Here is a 22,793-nt window from a genome sequence, read left to right as displayed (position 1 = left end):
TCCAGATCTGGCCTCCGAGTTTCCCTTAACGAGGCTAATTAACAGCCAAACTTGCAGCTTCAGCCCAATTTTGGAGACGAGCACATGGTGAGAGAAAGCCTCAGAGAAACGCCTGAGCAACGTGATTCTTCGGGCCGGTCATCTCCACTAATGCGATTCAGGGAGGAATCTGTCTAATTTGGGCCGAGGCCAATTAAAAACCCCGCAGCCCCGTTTGTGTTTGTGTGTGAGCACAGTGTGAATTAAGAGGTGTTGCTCGGTGGAAGGCAGGTCTCCTGAGGAGCTCTCACAGCTAATGCATTATGAAAAGAATGGGAAAAGGCCAGAAAACAAGAATGTGGGTAAAAATAGGAGCAGCAGGTGAAAGGAAAACTCTCCTGCAGCGCTCTATACCCGGAGAAATGTCACAAATACAAAATACATTCAACGTTCAGCACAAACAAAGTGAAAAGATCTAAAAGCGTCGGGTGAAACTCAGAAACTTTAAAAACTCGAGTGGCTCAACGGCCCAAAGAGACGGGTTCAAGAAACGTTGTTGTTTTCAAACTGCTGCAGAACCTCGTTCAGGTGTCTGACGGCGATCGGTCGAGATATCAAACCAACAAACAACACAATTAAAAGGCTTTTTTGGGCCGAGCGGAACATGTGAAGTTACCGGGACGCGCGGCGCGGCGTTCGCTGACTCACCAGAAAACCCTGAAAAGCATCAGTTTAATCCCCAGCGTTTCCTGTGTGTCAGCAGCCTCTCTGCTCGGATCGATCACTTCATTCATCAAAGAGCAAACACACAGTCACACCAACAGATACAGACGCACACACAACGCACACACAACGCACACGCAGCGTTTTATTGGCTGACGATCGCCGATGTGTGTCAGTTTAGAGAGGCAGAGGTTCCTAATGGTTCCCACTGCTCCCCGGTGAGTTCCCATCATGCAACTGAGGAGATTTCCAGTGATTGTCTTCAGTTTAATCCTCGTCCAGGTTTGTCCTAAAGTTCATGTAGTTTCAGCTGGTGTAGATTTCTTTAATAGTTTATCAGCAGCCACACATGGTTTTCAATCAATCACTTGACCTCACTAAAAACACTGCTAAACACTGGATATTACCCATGATCCTCTGCTTCCTGAACCAGAAGAGCTGCCGCTGTAACAAATCCACCAAACTCAATTCTCAACTCTTCATATTTAAACGGTTTCCTGCTGAATATTGACTCCACTCTTCAACCAGCTGGACCTGAATGTGACAGTTGAAGCTGAATCAGTCAGTTGGAGGCAGAACAGACGCTCAGGGCACAGACAGAAAATAAAGAGGCTCCATTCTGCCTATTACAAGTCATTGTGCTATCAAAAGGTTTCCAGAGCTGTTGGTTTAAATAGCTGCATAATGCTGCTTTAATTTAAGCAAATGTATTTCTGTCGTCCCTCCTGTCTCACAGCGGAGAAGCCCTATAAAACTGAATGATTTATGATGATGGTTTATTCCTTCAAAAGTCAATGTGGTCTGGACCGTTTCCAGTTTGTCAGAGATTCACAAATCAAATGTCTCAACAGGAGAACGGACCAATCCTGTGGTTTGCAGACGGACTTTGGTCCAAACCAAGAATCTTTTAAATATGTCCTGTGAAGCAGCAGCAGCAGGTTGTCGGGTCCGACTCGTTCAAACAGGAACATGTGGGAACATCCCGGCGAGGGGCGGAGCCTGTAGAGCAGCAGGGGCGGAGCCTGTAGAGCAGCAGGAGGCCGGACATGACGTATAAACTCTGCTGTGGAAAGATCAGTGTTGTTGTTTACAGCTCATCCACACCGGCGTCGGCCCTCAGCACCAAAAGCTCTGGAACCTCCTCGTGTTTCCAAGTGGACGTCTTCGTCTTCTACGTGTACGGCTCCTCTTCTTCATCCTCAGATCTTTGCGTTCTTCCCTCTCAGCTACCGGTTGTAAGATTTCAGTTGGTCTCTGAGCTCTGCTGAATTTTCTCTACTATAACTCTCAGTACTTTTTTGTTCAAGCCACCTGCAACGTCTTACCCACCATTTGTTGTGCATGTGGTCCCTGTCATGTCACCATGGCGACAGGTCCAACCTTTTCCAACAACAGCTGGCAATGAATCAGGTGTTGCTAAGCAACGGCTTCCATCCGACAAACTGTTGAGGCTCCGAATCTGCTGCCAACCTGTAAAGCGTCAGAGCAGCGTCAGGTTGCGTCATGTGACTGCACTGATTGACCTGAACTGCAGGGGGCGCTGAGTGTCAGCCCCCCAACATCGCCCCCCCGCTGGGAGGCTAAGTGCAGTGTTTTGATCAGCGGTGCAGTTCAATTGATAAAAGTTTCCAGTGAGGATCAATTAGTTGGTTTCCATGTTACAGTTGTCATGGCAACACAGATGAACTCAGGTGAGGGACATGTAATAAATAGTCCGGACTTGGTTCCCTTGCTCCGGTGGATAGTTTCCTGTATCTGACATTTTTCCCTCGCACAGAATCTTCCTTAAGGTCAAAGATATGTTCAGCTTATTAATAAATCCTGACGTTTCCTCCTCCAGGTGGATCGGGTGTCCGTGACAGCTGAGGGCGGCGCCGGTGGTCGTCCTGCCAACCGGCCCGGTGGCGGAGTCATGCGTGTGCACCGCCATTTCGCCTTCCCGGCCAATCAGATGTACGTGGTGGTGCTGCACCGCGAGATGAAGCCGATGAGGTTGTACCGGCTGAACGTGAGCTTCGACGCCGCCATCGAGGACGAGCTGCTGGGCTTCTTCCGCAGCTCGTACACGCTGCAGAGGGAGAAACGGTACGTGCACCGAAACACACAATCACACAATAGCACAATCACACAATCACACAAACACACATACACACATACACACATACACACACTACATAGACGTTCATTCATTTACCGGAGACTCACGGATGCAAATATCAGCGTTTTCCCAACTGGAGACACAGCTTTTTTTTTTTCGAGTGGACAAGCTGTCCCCAATTAACTGGTCTTTAGTGTGAGGTTCGTCCCCTGAGGTAGCCTATGACAGAAACACACACACACACACACACACACACACACACACACACACACACACACACACACACACACACACACACACACACAATACACACTACAACACAGCCCAAGAGAAACACACGTCTGTTTTCTGCAGCAGCAGGTGGTTCAACGAGAAAAGGTCAAAGCTTCACATCCACGACATTGATTAACTGTGTGTGTGTGTGTGTGTGTGTGTGTGTGTGTGTGTGTGTGTGTGTGTGTGTGTGTGTGTTCCCCATCTCAAACCACACACAAACACCACTCACTCCCTCCTTATGAATTTCCCATAAGCATCTGCTGCAGAGTTGTTTCCACATCAGATTTCTTCCCCACGGTGCTGATGGGAAACAGACTGTGATACATTTATTATTTCATGCATGAGTTTGTGGCCTCAGTCTGTGTGTGTGTGGGGGTGTGTGCGTGTGTGTGTGTGTGTTTGTGTGTGTGTGTGGGTGTTTGTGTGTGTGTGTGTGTGTGTGGGGGGTGTGTGTGTGTGGGTGTGTGTGTGTGTGTGTGTGTGTGTGTGTGTGTGTGTGTGTGTGTGTTTCACCTCAACAACAGAACATTTGATCAACGTCTCTTCCACTTATTGCAGAACCACAACATCGTTGTTAAATAATGACATCAGCGGAGGCTCACTCTGATTGGACCGAGAAGAACTCATGAGCCACTGGAGCTTTTTATTCTAAAGTTTTAAATAATCATTTCTCTGTGTTGCATTTTCTAGAGATGAAGAAATGCATATTTATGTCTATAACCAGTGGGCCCTTAACACTACTAGTTAGTTTAGATCTTAACGTCCATGTGTAGTTCAGGACCCAGCGTCGTGTTTTCAGATTTAATAACGTTGACGAATTGTCCCTGAAGTCATAAGATATAAATTTTACACTGAAATGAATCAATGATAAGAAAAAGCTGGAATCACGATAATATCTGAAGAAAACACTGAAAACTGTTGAACAACCATGATTATTATTTTCTCACCAAAAGACCTCAAACTCTGAGCGTCACGTCGCTGCAGCTCAGACGTTCTCTCAGCGGTTCTGTTCCTCAGAGAGAGAACCCTGTGATGTCATCAGAGTCAGAGAGAGAACCCTGTGATGTCATCAGAGTCAGAGAGAGAACCCTGTGATGTCATCAGAGTCAGAGCAAGAACCCTGTGACGTCATCAGAGTCAGAGAGAGAACCCTGTGATGTCATCAGAGTCAGAGCAAGAACCCTGTGACGTCATCAGAGTCAGAGAGAGAACCCTGTGATGTCATCAGAGTCAGAGAGAGAACCCTGTGATGTCATCAGAGTCAGAGAGAGAACCCTGTGATGTCATCAGAGTCAGAGAGAGAACCCTGTGATGTCATCAGAGTCAGAGAGAGAACCCTGTGATGTCATCAGAGTCAGAGAGAGAACCCTGTGATGTCATCAGAGTCAGAGAGAGAACCCTGTGATGTCATCAGAGTCAGTGCACACAGGTCAACACAGGAAACCACAGACTGGATCACAGTCTATGGATTTAAAACAGTCCTGACGTTCCTCCAGTTCAAAAGTGTTTAAGTCGACTTTAATTCTTCTGGACCTCAGAAACGACTGAACTTAATTTGAGGATGAAACCAGACGCTGTGTATGTGAAACAGAAAGAGAGACAGTGACGGCTCATTCAAATCTGCAAATTGACTTAATGTTCTCTTTACTAATATTAGCGTAGCTTTCATGCTTCACTGATTTCTCCTCCAGTTTCCTCATATTCAGCCTCGTTGAAATGTGGGAAACACATAAATTAGCATCTTTTGCTGATATAATGTTGCTGGAGCTGAAAACCCAATAAATAAAAGATGTTAATCCGATTTTCTGTGACTCAACATTGAGACATGAAGACACTTTGAACACACGCTGGGCTGAGATCTCAGTATCGCTGGTCCCACAGTCGGTGTCGGCTGCTGTTGGGATCGATGCCGGATCGATGCAGCAGCTGATGAACCAGCAGAGCTCGATCCCAGTGCAACAACCTGGTGGTTACACATTTAATGCAGCAGCCGAGAGAAACCTGGTCCCAGAAAAGAAAAGTTTTACTAATGAGGCGACGACATCAGAAATGAATGAGAACTGAAATCAATGTGACAGGGAGGAGAAGTAAATACATAAAACCTGTATTGTTGGATTCAGCTGATCTATGACTAACAGTCTTTAAAAAGGAGCCGGTCTGGGTTGATTAATAATAAATAATAAATATAATCTGATGAGTAACCAGCTGATCATTTAAAAAATAATCATTTTATTCTGAAGGAAGTTTTACAAAATGTACCGAAGGTGTTGGGGGATTTCTACTGTGTGTACAAAGCTGACTGTTAGCTTGAGGATTGGCTTGATGCAGTGGTGCGGCTAATGCTAACAAACACAAACACAAACACACACACACACACACACACACACACACACACACACACACACACACACACACACACACACACACACACACACACACACACACACACACGCTCCACTCTGAGATTTGCTTAAAATCCAAAGATACTACAAACCCCAGGCTGGGCTTAAATGCTTAAATGCTGGGAGGGGGAAAATTAATTACCCCACACATGCACACACACATGCACGCACACATGCACGCAGACATGCACACACACACACACAACCATGCACACAGACATGTATGCACACACACACACACACACACACACACACACACACACACACACACACACACATAGACAGAGCTTTGTATTGATCTTTATGCAAACAATGTAACGATGGTTTGAATGTTGACGTCTCATTAAAACCAGTTCAGCTGCAGTTTGTGTGTTTGTGCACAGTCCACTGACCCAGTCACACAACACGCGACACACAACACACAACACGCGACACACGACATCAGAACAGGATAAAAACAGACACGTCAATACTGATGTACAGGAAAGTCGTTCCTCTCCAAACACAGTCAGACTCTATTTTAACGGCACATTTGTCAGGTTGCTCACAGATTATGTTTTTTGACTAATGTTTTGCATGATTATAATCAACGTTAATTATAATGATTATAATTATCACAGAAATTCATGGTGTGCAGACAGTCACACCACAGGAGCTTGAAAAGCGACTCTGAAAAGCTTTCTCTGGCTGCGATCAGCTGCAGTTTGGGTCCAAAAAAACTCCACTTTTCTCTCAATCAACAATCGACAATTAGCTGACAACAATGTTTGTGTAGTTGATTAATCGTGGGAGTTATTTTTATACAAATTTCAGCCTCTAAAACGTGACGATTTTATGTATTTGTTCAATTTACATGATAATAAACAGTTTTTTGGACAAAACATCTGAAGATGTGAAATTGGTTTGATGGAAATTCAAACAGCCACTTTGTTCAAAACATCCTGTGTTGTGTTAAATATTGTGTAGTGACCTGGTGGAATGACAAGATGTGACACACCTGATACAGATTCAGACACCTGGACTTTGTGTATCAGCCGATACCGAGTACAGATCTGATATCAGTGCATTTAAAAAACAAACAAGGTATAAGGTATTTTCTTTACAGCTGTTTGCTACAAACTATGAACTAATGACTGTTGTTGTATGTGAATCAGGTTAAATCCTTTGAAAAACAAATACAAACACAGAATGAACAACATACAACTTCTATTATTAGTAAGTTTCACTGTCAGACTTCAAAAAGAACACAAAGAATAAATCAATACATGGAAATTACTTCCTTTGAGCTCAAAACTGAGGTTTGTGCACGTTACACGTCCTCGTTGGACTCGTGGGACTTTCCAGTAAACTGAGAATGTTTATAGAGAAAACTGCTTTTATTAGTGAAGAAATTGATCCGTAGATTAATCTGAAATAAGTCAAATCTCTAAACATGAATATCTAGAAGATCTTTGTCAGTTCTAATCCTTTTTCTCGCTGTGTTCAGCTCAGCTCTGTTATCTCATCCACTCACTTCACTGAGCGATACCATCAGTGAGATGTTCAGATGAGAAACCACTTCATTGATCCGAGGTAGAAAAGTCACAGAGCAGCAGAAAGACGAAGCGCAGATAAAAATACAATAGGAGCTACACAAGTACAAACATCTGTACAAACATCTGCACAAACATCTGCACAAACATCTGTACAAACATCTGTACAAACATCTGCACAAACCAACACGTTAGGAAGACGATACAAACACGATTTTAAAGGTTAATAACTCAGTCATGTGACGGCGTATAGGTCGTAGGTGAGGAACCTGTTTTCTGTTAAGGACATTTTACACTAATCTCTACTGCGACGGCAGGAACTGGTTGTTTTTGGAGGCGTCTGATGTCAGATGGTAGTGGTGATGTACAGTTTGTATACAGAGGGGGTTGTATAACATTCTCTGAGCAGCCATACTTCTGCAGACTGGACGCTACAGCAGTTTATTATCAGACAGTGAGGATTTCTGACGTCAGATGTCCCATCTGCTAACATGGAGGACGGGGCTTATGACCCATATTGCAGCCAGCCACCAGGGGGCGATGTAGATCCTTTGGCTTCACCTTCTGGAGCTGTCATGGCGTCCATCTTAATGAACAGTGTGTTCAGACCTCGCTGATGAAGAGTCCGAAATATGAACAGAGTCTTCTGGAGGTGAGAGAGTCACAGCTTCTGCTCCGGTCAAAGCCGACATCTTGGATTTGTGAAGACCTTCATCGCTCAGCTCCTCCTCCTCCTCCTTCTCCTCCTCCTCCTCCTCCTGAGTGATTTTGAGTTTTAAAAGCTCAGAGAACGAATAGATTTATTAAGTTGCCTCAGTTGACTGCCATGTTAGATAGGTTACCCACTGACACACACGTCGCAGAGCGGGGGGGTGCCACATCGATCTGAAACATCTCATCTCAACACTCGATTAGAGCGAGAGAGAGAGAGAGAGAGAGAGAGAGAGAGAGAGAGAGAGAGGGAGGATGGAGAGAGAGAGAGAGAGAGAGAGAGAGAGAGAGAGCGAGAGAGAGACAGAGAGAGGGGGAGAGAGAGAGAGAGAGAGAGAGAGAGAGACAGAGAGAGAGAGAGAGAGAGAGACAGAGAGAGAGAGAGAGAGAGAGAGAGAGAGAGACAGAGAGAGAGAGGGGGGGGAGAGAGAGAGAGAGAGAGAGAGAGAGAGAGAGAGAGAGAGAGCGAGAGAGAGAGAGAGAGAGAGCGAGAGAGAGAGAGAGAGAGAGAGAGACAGAGAGAGAGAGAGAGAGAGAGAGACAGAGAGAGAGAGAGAGAGAGAAGTGATCTGTTGACCATTCAGCTTCTCTCTGCTCAGTATTAAAATTCAAACTCTCACCTAGCCTTCGTTAACCATCCGTCTGTCTCATTAACGCCTCATCAAACCCGGCCTCGTTAGCGGTCAGACTCCTCGTTAACTGCAGGTCGGCTCCTCGTTAAGGAGACGCAGATGAAAAACTTCTCCACCGGATCTCAAGTGGGTTTGGTTTGATTTGATCAAATCTGAGTTTCAGGAATATTCAGCATCAACGGTAAAGAGAAGATCCTTCATGGTTTTGAATCCTCACAGTTTCAACACAGACACGAGGACTAAGTAACGATAAGTAACAAGCCCCGCCCCTTACCAGTTAGCCTTACGTTTAAATAACGTTTCTTTGCCAGTTTGAGGTTTGAGCTCAGTGACTGAATCTGTTTTCACCTGTATGAGCTCATCAGCGGGTCGGGAAGGAGCAGGAAGTCCAACCACCGCCTCCTTATCGCCCTCCCCTTCCCTTATCTCCCCCCTACCTCACCTCCTTATCTCCCCCCTATCCTCACCTTCCTCCCCCCTCTCTTATCTCCTCCATCCTCGGCTCCTCCCCCCTCGCTCCCTAAATAGAAGAGCAGAAACGAAATCTGATCGTAACCATGTCCTCCGTCACTCGCATGTTTTTATAGCAACGGTGATGAATCAGCCTCTTCACCGGCTTCCTGTGTAAAACTATATCTGCACAAGCGACACACACACACACACACACACACACACACACACACACACACACACACACACACACACACACACACACACACACACTGCAGTCTTTTCAATTTGAGAGCAAGAATTGAGACAGCACACAGAGAGATCAGTCTATCCAACATCAGTGTGCGTCTCACACACACACAGACACACACACACACACACACACAACCACCTGACTCAACAGTTTTTTTCTTCGGTCACAGATCTGAATCTGGATGAGGTGTGTGTTACGCTCTCACTTTGTGTGTCTGTGTGTGTGTGTGTGTCACTCACCGGTATCTTAACACAAATAATAGCAAAACATTACAGTGGGAAATTATGTAATTTCCATTTTTCTGCTGCCGTTCAGGAGAAGAAGCAAATCGTTGCCCAATGAATTCATGCAAGAGTGTGTTTGTGTTTATGTGCGTGTGTGTGAGTGTAAGTGTGTGCTTGTGTGTGTGTGTGTGTGTGTGTGTGTGTGTTGTGTTTTGTTGTATTGTGTTTTCCGGTGCATCACTGTTGACTTGGTTGTCAATCAGGATTACTGTGACAACAAGTGTTACCTTGACAGCAGCGACCGTGGACAACCTGCAGGATGTCATGTGTGTGTACGTGTCTGTGTTTGTGTATATGTGTGTGTGTGTGTGTGTGTCTGTGTTTGTGTGTGTGTGTATGTGTGTGTGTGTCTGTGTTTGTGTGCGTGTGTGTTACAGACTCATCCTCCTCTCTAATAGATTCTCTCTTTATCTCGTCCCTCTCAGGCTTTCTCCATTATTCTCTCTCTCTGTCTACGTCTGCCTCGTTCGCCCTGTTTATTATTCATATTTCTCCCCTACTCCATTCTTCGCCTCCCCCCCCTCCCTCCATCATTATGTTTTCTCCTTCTCCACCTCTTCCACTCCTCCTTTCATCTCCTCTCACTCCTTCTTTTCATCTGTCTCCCCTCCTTCCTCTGCCTCCTCTCTTCTTTCAATCCATTGTCTCTTTTTCTCTCTCTCCTCCTCCTTTACTCCCCCCCCCCCTGTCTCTCTCTCTCTCTCTCTCTCTCTCTCTCTCTCTCTCTCTCTCTCTCTCTCTCTCTCTCTCTCTCTCCGCTGAATGATTCTCATCAGAACAAATAATGAAGTGATATAAAACCAGGATGAAAACTGAGAGCTGTTGTAGCTGGTTGGCTCGCAGTGCATTCTGGGAAACGTAGCTCCTTCTCCTCCCTTCTTTTTCATCCTCCTGTTTCGTTTCTCTTTTATCACCTTCTTTATTTTCTTTCTTCATCTTTTCCAATACGAGCATTTTCCCTCCATCCTGTTCTTCTTCATGTCGTCCTCCTCTTCCATCCCTTCTTGTCTTTCTTCTCTTCCTCTGCTCTCCTCATCCTCGTCTCCACCTCGTCCATCCTCCTCCTCCTCTTCATCGTTCATCCCTCTCTTATCCTCCTCTTCCTCTGCTCTCCTCATCCTCGTCTCCACCTCGTCCATCCTCCTCCTCCTCTTCATCGTTCATCCCTCTTTTATCCTCCTCTTCCTCTGCTCTCCTCATCCTCGTCTCCACCTCGTCCATCCTCCTCCTCCTCTTCATCGTTCATCCCTCTCTTATCCTCCTCTTCCTCTGCTCTCCTCATCCTCGTCTCCACCTCGTCCATCCTCCTCCTCCTCTTCATCGTTCATCCCTCTCTTATCCTCCTCTTCCTCCACCTGTAAAGTCTGAAGGTCTGAAACAAACAAGGTGTGAAAGCTTCCTCAGTCAGTCACAGTGTGTTATGATGATGTTACCTGAGACTCATCCACCCTTCATCCTCTCGTCTTCAGCCTCTTCCTCTCCTCCTCCTCCTCCTCCTCCTCTGTCTCCTTCCTTTCTTTCATCTCCACAAACAGTAAAAGGTGTGAGTGCGATAGCAAAGTTTCCACAGGGATTAATTCTCTGAGTTTGAACGTCTCCCTGCGTCTGTCAGGTGACTCAACAAAGCTCCGATACCGAATCCTGAAACTCGGCTTAAAGAAGTCGTCGGGAAACAGAAAGTTTCCTGCTGTTTATTTTGGATTATCTTTTCTCTGTCGACGACGTTTTTCATTCGGAACAAGAAGAAAATGTTTTTATGTAAAAACCCGTCTGCTCCGACTTCACCGAGATTATCCTCTAACTCCCAGAACTCCGGTTCAACCTGTCGTTTCTCCCATGATGCACCTGGCAGCTTCAAACACAAACAGCCCCTCACATGTTCTCAACCAGGTGAATCAGAATCCAACGCAGTGCATTGTGGGTCATTTCATGTTTAATTCAACGCAGCTGCAGTTGCTCTTTAACCAACTTCCTCTAATGACTTCATTTGGATTCTGGGCCGAACTTTGCTGATGTGATGGTTTCATGAGGTTTTACTCTGAAAGACGGACAGGTTCCTTTTCTACGTCTCTTCTTGAATTAAACTCTCGATGTAACAAATCAGTGAGCGCGTCGCATGAATCCTGCCTCCTCCATGTTATCAGACGGGACTAGGACCAAACCAAAAAGACATATGGAGCTTTAATGGAAACCAAATATGGGCAAATGTATTTGGATTGATTTGATTATTTGATCATTGAGGCTGAAACAAGTGAGTTATGTCTCATAACCCATACTTTCTGACATTTTGAAATCTTGGTCTATATGTTAGTTTTGGTGATTCTCAAAGATGGTTTCAGAACATCGTGTAGAGTCGGGTCCAATCTGAAGCCGACCAATGAGATCAGAGTGTGGGAACAGCTCAAAGCTCCTTTTGTTCTGTGTCATCACTCGTCTTTTGTGATGACGGTAATTTACTGACTCAGGGACCTGGAAGGAAGGAGAGGTTAGAGAGAGAGAGAGAGAGAGAGAGAGAGAGAGAGAGAGAGAGAGAGAGAGAGAGAGAGAGAGAGAGAGAGTGAGTAAGGAACCAGGGAGGAGCAGCAGGAGGAGGAGGAGGAAGAAGAGGAGGAGGAGGGAGAGATAATTGTAGAAAATGATAAAAGGAAAAAAGAAAGGAGACATAAATGGGAATGAGAGGATTTGTGGAAAAGGACAGAATAAGACCCAGGACTCGTGGTAATAGGAGGGGGGGGGACCCTGCCTCGACCTAATTAGACTGAAAATGATTTGGACACGGCCGAGTCGTGGTTCCTCGGAGCTGAATGGACCCGTGAGGACCTTTAATTCACTGTGAAACTGTAACTGTTACGAGAGGAAATGGCTTCGTACCAATGAAAAGTGAATTCAGACGCCGCCTCGCCGGGTGTGGCGCCGTCAGCCGTGATGGAGGATCCTGGTTTTCATTTGCCCATCGTCCTCCTGCAGCCGCCTCTCGTGACCGCGCTGACAGCTGTTTGATTACGACACACACACTCTGCCAATACAGGCTCCAGCAGCTTCGCCGTGTTATTACAGTGACTTGAACTGGACCGACTTTTAAAATGAGACCTTATCTGACAGAAGATCCATATTGTTCTGGCCGATGTTCAGGTGTGTGAAGACTCGTTGTTCTGCTCCGAAGCTGAAATAGATCATTACTCACAACGACGTCCCGGTTAGAGAAAGAGAGTCACATTTTATAGTGTTGTCAGAAAATCTGTTTACTCCCACAATGCACCTGCGTACATTTCACTCTGTGGCCCCTTCTCTGCAGTGTCGTCTTTTCTCTGTGTGATTATTAACACGTTGTCTTCCGTCTGTCCCTCAGTTACTTGGCTGTGACTCAGTTCAGTCCGATCCACGCCCGGAAGGCCTTCCCCTGCTTCGACGAGCCCGTCTACAAGGCCACGTTCTCCCTCACCCTCCACCACGACCCGCAGTACACCTCGCTGTCCAACATGCCCGTCGAGAGCAGCTCGCTGGCGGACGACGACGGCTTTGTGACCAATCGCTTCGCCCGGACGCCTCGCATGTCCACGTACTACCTGGCCTGGGCCGTCTGCAACTTCACCTACAAGGAGACGCAGACCGACAGCGGCGTGACGGTCAGTCCTCCACACGCCAAACACACGGGGGGGGGGGGGGAACAAGGGGGCTGCTGGGAGTCTGCAGCTTAAATATACAATATTATCCTTTCACTGATGGGTTTATGTTTGCGTTCTCACATCGACATATAACAATATGTCGATGTGAGAACGGGATTAAAACTTTTAATTTAGAGAATAAACAATGCAGAAAATATTTATATTCACATTTTATATATAAAATGTTGAATATGTAGTTATTTATAATAAGGTTTATGGTTAAAGTGTAAAATATACTATTAAAAAAAGCCTCAATTACATCTCTTCATCATAAGGATTTGATAATGACGTCTTCTTATTTTTTGAATACATAATATAGGCCAATATATCTAATATTGGTATAGATAATTCTCTCTTTTTAAGGCTAAAGTTTGATGAGAGCTGGTTTTCAAAAAGCTTTTTTGAACAGAGTGTTTCTGTCGTGTCGTGTTTGCTGCAGATGACGAGACAATAGTGAAAACAAGACAACACAGACAAGAAGAAAGAGTAAAACGACTTTCACACATCAATTAAAAACTCGGGCAGATAAAAATAACTGAACCGAGCAAACAACGTCTTTACAAAGTCACTTCTCTGACTTTTATCTCCCAACTTAAATGATTTCCTTTTGCTCAGATACGAAATGATGGTGATGCTCTTCTTTATTTTTGAAATCACGTCTCCCGGGAGGTTTATTTAATGATCTAATTACGTATCAAACACCAAATATTGTCGATCCTGTGTCGGCTTCTTCTTTTCTCCTCTGTCGTCTCGAGGCCGAGAGGAACGACTCATCGTTAAAGTGATGGAGACGAGTGACACCTCCAAACCTAACGGTGCATTGAAGCCCCATCACCTCTAAACTGTATTTTTTTTTAAATGATTAAATCTGTGTCTCTGGGGTTGAGACACTAAATATGAGCAGCAGTTCTTATCTTCAGATAATAATCAGCATAATGAAGTTTTGATTGGGGAATAACGGCTTCATATCCCAAGATAACCAGAGAAAAGAGGTCAGCAGTGAGAGGAGCCTTCAAGGGAAACTTTAAACATTTTACACACACCACTGAGTTTCCCCCCCGAGGAACTGGTTAAAAAGAGGTGTTGAGTTCTCCTCCCCCGATAAATGTCTAATAAACCACCGGCAACAACTTTAAGAAGCAGCTAAAAGTGAAGAAATGTTCAAAACATCCAGTTTCTGCCACTTTAACCAGAAATAGTGAGAATTCAAACCTAAAAGTTGAACTGGTGACGATTCCAGATTCACTGGTTGGCGAAATCTGGGCCCAGCATTTTGTCACGTCACAGATTCGTGTATTTGAGATCTTGACTGTTCTTACTGGTTTGAAGTGGGCGGGGCTTGTGTAATGACAGATGTCAGCTGGTTTGGTTTCAGAAGTTTTAAGAACAGATCGACAAATGCTCCCATGAAGACAGAGTCGATACAGGTCGTCTGTCTGTTTGCTTTTATGCTCGAGGAAAACTTCAAGAATGTTATTTCACCTTTATTTAATATCTACCAGGGAACTTTGACCTTCTTCAGTGAATAGAACCTGTCAAATGACTTCTTCATCGCTGTATAATGTTCTCTGTGACTGTGACGGAGTTTCGTCTCAGCTCCGGTTTAGAAACCCCCCCCCCTGAGAGCAACAGGCGGAAAGATGTCGGAACTACCAGGTAGAGCGGGTTTAACAGAGGCGTTGCAGACCTGTTGCATCATGGGAAGTGCAGGATCCTGTGTCTTTAGGGTCTATAAACCAGAGCAACTTGGCCTCTGTTATCTCTGCTCATCCGTCTTTCACAAGTCCTCAGCTCTGCGGAGCAAGTACGGTAATAACTCACTGGAGAATCCTCGTTACGAAGCTTAATAAGATCACCATCTGCTGTCAGGCGATAATGAGGCGGTAAAGTCATGTAGGTCTCACCAACGCACTTTGTCATCTTGATAAAATGACAAGTTTGAGTTTTTAATCGCAGGAAAACAATGCTCGATATCTCCTGATGTGTCTTAATCAAATGCTCATATCGGTTTCTCATCTCTGACACGTTCAAAATCTCCAGAGTCGAACTCCTCAGATAAGATTATTATCTGAGGATGAAACAACGGAGTCAGACGGCAGCAAGTGTTATAACACGCTCATTAAGATGTGAACTCGAGATAACAGCGGCGTCTTGAGATATGAGATAATTGACTTTCCTTTGCATAGAGGTCGACGTGATTTAATAACTTCTCCCCGATCAGTCGTGTGAGCACTGAAGTCTTCAGGAGCGTCCGGATGGGAGGACGCAAACCTCTGAGTCTCCGTGAGTCTTATTTAGTTTGGTCCATTTCCACTAACATGGAGGATGCTCAGTTTATGATCTATACTGCAGCCGGCCAACGGGCGGTGATCAAGACACTTTGGCGTTGTCCAGTTTTGGTCCAACATGGCGGACACGTTGATGTTTCCTAGCGACCGGTAGAAGACGCCATCAGGTTTCTGCTTTTATGTCCAGGCGTCATCATTTTCTATTGTGTTTGTTTTCTGATTGTGATTTGTCGGATATCCTGTAACCACAACAAGATTTAAAACAGATATATGCACACGCACGCATCAGCGTTCTCACACAAGGACGAATACATGCACGACCTTGTTCCTCCTCCTCCTCCTCCTCCCTCTTCCTCCTCCACTCCTCCGATCATCTCTCTATCGGTGTAATTACAGCTCATCCATCTCGTCTGCCAGAAGCTCAAGGACAGCACTGCAGCGTACACACACACACACACACACACACACACACACACACACACACACACACACACACACACACACACACACACACACTCACACACATATACACGCAGTTCGTGTCTCCTCGTTACTAAAAGATAATTTTAGTGAAATGCTGCTTTAATGACAAATCATATCTGGGTCATTCATAACTATCACCACCTCTAACAGTATGTGTGCGTGTGTGTGTGTGTGTGTGTGTGTGCGCGTGTGTGTGTGTGTGTGTGTGCAGAGCAGTAATAAGGTGGAACCATTCAGGCTTGTGAATCTTCTTTGTCTTCGTAATGAACAAATTAATCTTTATTTTTTTCGTCCTTCTCACTTTAACTCACCAGAGACCGACGCTCCCACTTCTCTGGTTTCACTTTCATCTCTCGGGTAAATAAAGAGCGTGAAGGTTAAAACCTTCTCTGGTCTCGGACTCTACAGGTGTCGCAGCAAACACACGGTTATAAATTAAGGGATTTTCCAGGATTTCGGGATCAGCTCCAGTTTCCCTCAAAACGAAGACGACGTTTCCAAGAAATCAGATATTGCTGAATCACTTATAAACCTAGGATATTACTTAGGCACATTAAGCTGCTTCCAAATCTTCATATTCTAATTTATCTTGGCGGTAAAGTCCTATAAGTCTCATTTAACTTAGAAAATTGCAAATTTCCTGTCCAGCTTAGATCCTAATTCACTTGTTAGATTGCGTTAACTCGTTTGTAGCCGTGATTTTCGATGAATTCACAAGAACTGAATCATGACAATGACTTGACTTTATTTAGTTTCTTTAAGCGTCTGCAGCAGCGTCAGAGGCCGGAGGCTCCATGTTCTCAGGTGTCTGTCCGTCCCCTGCTTGTGAACAACTGGTCCAAGGTGAAGGTCACTGTGACCTTCGTTCCTGGTCTTGTGAACGCAGCATCTCAGGAGCATTTTGACCCAATTTCTTTAAATCTAGTGTAAATATAAATCTGGACTCCGAGATGGATTGGTTTGATTTTAATGGTCGAAGGTCGAAGGTCAAGGTCACGTTGGCCACACAAACTTTCTGTTTTGCCTCGAGAACACGTTATCTTCAAAATGCCTCTTTATTAATTCACCACAAATGTCACTTAGACTCATTGATTCACTGATAAGATCTGGGTGGTCAAAGGTCAAAGGTCACGGTGACCTCATATGAATCTGGAATAAAAATTGAAAAGACTGAAGTTTGTGGAGGCAAACAATACAACGGATACAGGTTAAGTATCCAGGGCTTTAAAACGTAAAAGAAGTTGTCGCTGTCAAAACACATCAGCTCATAATTTAAATTCACAGGAAACAATCAGCTCTGAAAACGCGTACTGCATCATCCTTATCAGCGTCGGAGCTGAAGAGGGAACACGGAGACAGATAAGCCGGTCGGGGTTTGGTTTCTCTGCAGGGAACCGTGAAGAAGACATGAACATCTATAGACAGGAGGACGTGTCCCTGCTGCTCCATGTCTGATCAGTCACCAGGACTGAAACACCGTGGAAGGACAGATTCCAGATGAAGTGTGAGATCGTTTTGCTTGAATATCTTTTGAATAATTTTTTGAAGAAGCGTGATGTGCTTCTGTTTGCAGAGAGAGAGAGGGAGAATGAAGCGAGCGCTGCATGAAAGAGATGCAGGAAGCAGCATATGCATATTTTCATATTTACAAACAGTCGCTGGAACCGCTCTGCGTCTCTGTTACAGCAGCGCTCTCATATTAAAATCCTTGTTTCAGCCTGAAGGCGGAGGAGACGCTGCTGTCTGTTTGCAGAGAAGCTTCTTCTGACAGAAACATTAATCCTCCCGTCCGCCGTCCTCCTCCTCCTCCTCCTCCTCCTCCTCCTCCAAACCTTTGAAAGAAACTGCTTTATGTGACAGAGGGAGAGGAGAAACAAACACATCCCTCCATCCTCCTCACGAGCGTTAGAGCAGCTTCATCTGACGGAGACATTCGTCCCCCCCGTCCTCCTCCAACCGGAGAGAAGAGCAGGAATTTAGTCTCTGTGTTTTACATCCAGAGATTAAGTTTAATCTGGAAACGACGATGTAGGAGCTCATCATCATAACGTTTGCTTGTTGCTGATGTGTTCATACTTGGTTGCTACGGAGATGAAGGGCGTGTCCCAGGTCGGTGGACTGCAAACCTCTGCCCCCCCCCACCCCATGAATTCAATCAATCTGCAACAGATTACACACACATAGAAATCAGCCATATGTCTGATTTGATCTCCAGCGACGTCTCTAGAACGTTCAGTCCATTGTCGGGTTGTGAAACGTCCCTCATGAAGTTTTGGGCTCAGAGCTTCACCCTCGGAGGGAAGAGATATCTGGAGATATCACTCAGGTTTGGGAGGAGGTGCTCTGATCCTGTGTTCAGGACAGAGCAGCTCCCTCTCCACAGCCGAGGAGCTGAAGGTCTTCAGGATGGAGGATGAGACTTTATGTTTCTGTCTCAGGAGGTCGAGTCAGTCTGGATTGTTGGAGAGTTGCTGGGTGTGAAGAGGTATCTCCTCTCCACAGGTTCTGTGGTTGATCTTCAGCAGGATGTAACTGTTGCTCTGTGGTGGTCCACCTGGTTCAGGACCAGTTCTTTGTTGTCGGTGATCAGGCCTGATGATGGACGAGGATCTGTCAGTGGCTTTGCAGTCGTGGGGGACGATGGTGATGAATGCTGAGCTGTAATCAAACATCAGTATTCAGATCTTAAGGTCTGAGGATTTCCGTGGGTCTGGTGTGATTCCTGGTTCCATTGTGGACTGTAATTCCTCTGTGTCTTCTCTGAACCGTCTCTTCTGTTTCTCCGGCTCTTTGTCTCTGTGATGAATCGTCTTTCTAATGCGACTCTGTGAGAATCTCTGTTCCCGTAATGAGCCACTTTCCCTTCAGGGAGGATTCACATCTCACAGGAAACAAACAGACAAACAAAAGCGTGTGTGATGACCCAGCTGAACTCCTGGTTCAATACCCCCCCCCCCCCCCCCCCATGCAGCTCGTTAGTCCTTCACGTTCCGTCACTGAGTTAAAGTGTCGGTGTTTCTCAAGCAGGTTTGAGCCTCAGAGGATCAATCACACTGAGAACAGCTGCTTCATATTGTTTAAACAGGCCAATAGAGATTATATACATATTCATATTCTACATACTAATGTATTTTTATACTTAATGTCTTAAGTTTATATAATGTCTGTGGTTCCACCGTCTGATGGATGTTATTCCTCTGAGGCAGCAAACTATTAAAAACACATCAGTGACACACACACACACACACACACACACACACACACACACACACACACACACACACACACACACACACACACACACACACACACACACACACAGTATTTTATCGGGCGGACCAATATACAAAATAAACCATCTTCGTTTATTATAAGAACAATGAACATGTTAATGGTTAAAAGTGAATAAAAGACACATTAACATGAACATATTAACGTTCTGTCATAAAGAAAAAACATTAAAAATGTTTCCTTCCTGGATCCTGTGAGAAAAGTTGTGTCTTTAGTGTCGGTGTTTTTAGAGTCGACCATTAAACTCCTGTAACGACATTAAAAAGTCACATTAACATCCCATAATGATAATATGATAACGACCGTGGGTCAGATGATAAAGGTCACTTCAACACTGGAGTTTTATATGACAGCCATTACTTTAACTGAGGTTTAACAACATGGACGGACAGGGGGACGCGTTCCCGAGGCTCATGGGAGATGTAGTTTAATGCAAAGAAAACGATGTGGTTTCATTATTGTTGTAAAAGATTATGGGATGTCCCTGACTGGTGCAGCAGCAGCAGAGTCACGTTGGATTTAGAACAGAGACGCTGTTGAGAAAGACTGATGAAAGACAACCTGCTTCAAAGAAGTAACTTATTAAATATGCAGCACAAGTTTTTAGACGTTTGCTTTTGTTGCTTTTGTAAACAAACAAATTACATCAAGTGTTTTATTGCGTTTCAACCATCGAGCGTTAATACAGACGGAGAACGGGTCTCCACTCCCGGCCAATCAGGAGTCGGCCTCAGCCTGTTTTTATATCATCAAATAACTCATTTGATGATATAGATTAATGTTCCATGACCGAACATAACCTTTGACTCGTCCTGAGTCTGAGCAGCAACATGACTAACGTAATAATAAGAAGAAGAAAAAACACATTTCTGCCAAGAAGAGTCAATTTCCTCTTTTTCCTCTCATCAAATATTGGATCGTTTCACCTCCTCGGGCTGTGAAATATTACTCACAATAAACAACGTGATAAAAAAATGAGAATGATGTCGTCAGAACGCCTCCGGCTACCGTCCCACTTCGTAGCATCGACAGGCAGCGACACTTCAGAGGAAAGACGACGTGACGACTCCCACGAATCACCGCCGGATGCTAAAGAAAGGAAAACTACTGTTTGCACATCAGAGAGGGAATCTGCACGGAGAACTGGAAATGTGAAGCAGATCGAAACGTTAATGACACAGAAGTAAAGTATGTCAGAGATTCATCAAAGCTTTTAGAAAAGAGATTAAAGATCTAAATATGTTGACGGTCGATCATCAGACTCATTTATGTTCAACTTTCGATTCGTTCCTGGTTTTGTTCAATTTGTCCAGATTCTTGCTCGTCCTCTGAAAGCTTACGGAAACCGACCAAACCGGCAAACCTGTGCAGTACCACAGGAAGTCAGGGGGGGGCAGTGTGTTGCCCATAGTTCAAGGGAGACGATCATAAGACATGAGGAAGAAATTTGAACAGTGGTGGAACTTTTGGAGGAGAGATAAATGCACTGATTTGTTTATTGTGTAAAATAGAAGTTAACGATATCTCTGTGAAAAACCTATTTTTTTATCGACCAACCGGTAAATTAGTTGAACTCTATCTTTGACTTTTTACCAATAACCAATAATTCCATATTCTTGAATCAATAACATCTGTTTGTAGTTAATTGTTAACACACGATTAAGGACTTTGCAAATATAATATCGCTTTACTGTAAAAACATCTCTGACCTGGCTCCATGTCCATGCACGTTAGTGTGGTATATGTGTTACTATGGCAACAGGACGCTGTGTCACCAGACGGCGCCCGTGCCCCCCCGGTCGCCTCCCCCCTCGTGCTCCGGTCCTCCTGCAGTCAACAATCATCTCCTTTGTCTTGTTGACATTGACAGAGAGACTGTTATCCTTGCTCCGGCTCCCGGGGCCCGTCTCACTTCATCGCGGCGCCGGCGTCAGAAGAGGTGATGATACTGTTGGACAGATGTGTGGCGCCGCAGTCACGGGTCACCAGTGTTTGTTGTGGGGGGGGGGGGAGCGGCGAGTGTCTGAGGGCCTCTCGGAGCCGAGGACCCTCGTACAGTACGTCACGAGTGTGTGTCGCCGAGAGCTGCCGCGCTCTCCGGGCGCTCTTATCAGTTGCTAAACCATCCATCAAATTACCGTGGCAACCGAGCGTCCATCACCCCATCCATCATCCAAGGGCGACAGACGGAGCGACAGAACGCGGCGAGAGATGTCACGGGCGAGCGAAGAGATAACAAGGAGCGAGTGGAGGGAGGAGAAGAGAAGGTTTTGTGTTCGTGTCCTGATTTTACAAACTTTAAATAACGTTTGAAGAGAAAATGTCACCGTGGCGTTTACTCGTACTTTTCCCGGGTTGATCGACGATGATGAGGAGAAAAGGACGTTTCAGGTTCTTTGCGTCGCAGAATCAAAGAGTCTGGAGCCGCCGTTCGTCACCAGTGTTTTCTGTCAGGTTGAGTTATGTGAACAGATCAAATAACTTGAGAGGGATTTAATTAAACAAAGTTAAACTTATACATAATTAAACACATTTTATTTAATCCAATCCCTTTATTGAATGTGACCCTTTGCCCTTTACCTATGGAATCAAGTTTTTAATGTGTTAAATGAGACGGGGATCAAACCCACGGAGGATTTGTGAACCATAAATCACAAAGAAAACAAAATGGAATGATCAAAAGAGTTTACAAGTCCTGAGACGTGTAACTAATATCTGATTAAAGAGCAGCAGCTTGTTTGTAGTGTCGGTATCTTGCAGCAGCTCAAAGCCCCAGAGAGCAGTTACTGTTCGAGACCCTGTGAGTGATCGATGTCTCCACAGCTGCTGGAAGCGATGACGCTGTCTGGCTCTCGATTTCAGAGACAGTCCTGGTAATTGTCGTCCTTGTCTACAACACAAAACAACACAACACAACACAACACACGGCTCGTAGAGTGAGAAGGTCCAGGGCATTTATTTCCTTTAATTGCACCGATCGGACAGGCCTTTATCTGACAGGCTATTATTAGAGGCCGTCCTCTGCAGCGCCGCTCGTTGGCTTCTGGGTGTTTGATGGTATTTCTGTGCGACGTCTTGTTTCTGATCTGCTCCACTTCGCTGTGATACCTCGCTGCCGCTGCCGCTGCCGCCGCTGCCGCCGCCGCCGCTGCCGCTGCCGCCGCTGCCGCCGCCGCTGCCGCTGCCGCCGCTGTTTGCCGTTAATCTGCTTCACATTAAAAGCTTTGCTGCAGTTCAGGGGGAATAATCCCTTCACCTCCTTCAAAAGGATTTTACTGTGAAATATGTGAAGAAAGTGTTTTTTCTGTTTTATTAACAGCAGTTAAATTCATGATGGAAAAGTAGAATCCACTGGATTAGACGATGAATAGAAATCTGTCAGAAATAGAAACTGCACAGTGCTGAGTATTAACACGACTGTTGTTGTACAGATCGGGAATAATGAGGAGGAATTAAACACGTCAGCTACACAGAGAATTAAATTTCCCGCCCGCTGCCGGTGGAACTCGTTCAGACATGACGCACTAAAGTCCGAACATTTCCCTGAAACGTTCTGGAGACATTTTTCTGGAGCTTTTCCTCACAGAGCTCCAGTGAAATATCTGGAAAATGTCCGAGTGAGACCATGTGAGAATTCAGAGGAAGTATTGTTCATGATGGATGTGAAACCTGAAGAACACAAACATACGAGGATGAAAGAGAGAGAGAGACATGAAACATACACAT

The 22,793-nt window shown here is 45.1% G+C and overlaps 1 protein-coding gene across 1 annotated transcript in view; it reads left to right on the top strand.

The window, feature by feature from the left end:
* LOC117757011 (thyrotropin-releasing hormone-degrading ectoenzyme-like) overlaps positions 1-22,793 on the top strand; it is a 114,869-nt gene that overhangs the window by 3,465 nt on the left and 88,611 nt on the right. The window contains 2 exon segments of the mRNA XM_034577724.1: positions 2,543-2,787; positions 12,690-12,966. Coding sequence (XP_034433615.1) covers positions 2,543-2,787; positions 12,690-12,966 — 522 coding nt within the window.

Source organism: Hippoglossus hippoglossus, chromosome 23 (assembly GCF_009819705.1).
Source record: "Hippoglossus hippoglossus isolate fHipHip1 chromosome 23, fHipHip1.pri, whole genome shotgun sequence".
NCBI classification, from domain to species: Eukaryota; Metazoa; Chordata; class Actinopteri; order Pleuronectiformes; family Pleuronectidae; genus Hippoglossus; species Hippoglossus hippoglossus.
The sequence above is the reverse complement of the archived record's forward strand: the minus strand, read 5'-3'. Positions and strand labels throughout refer to the sequence as shown.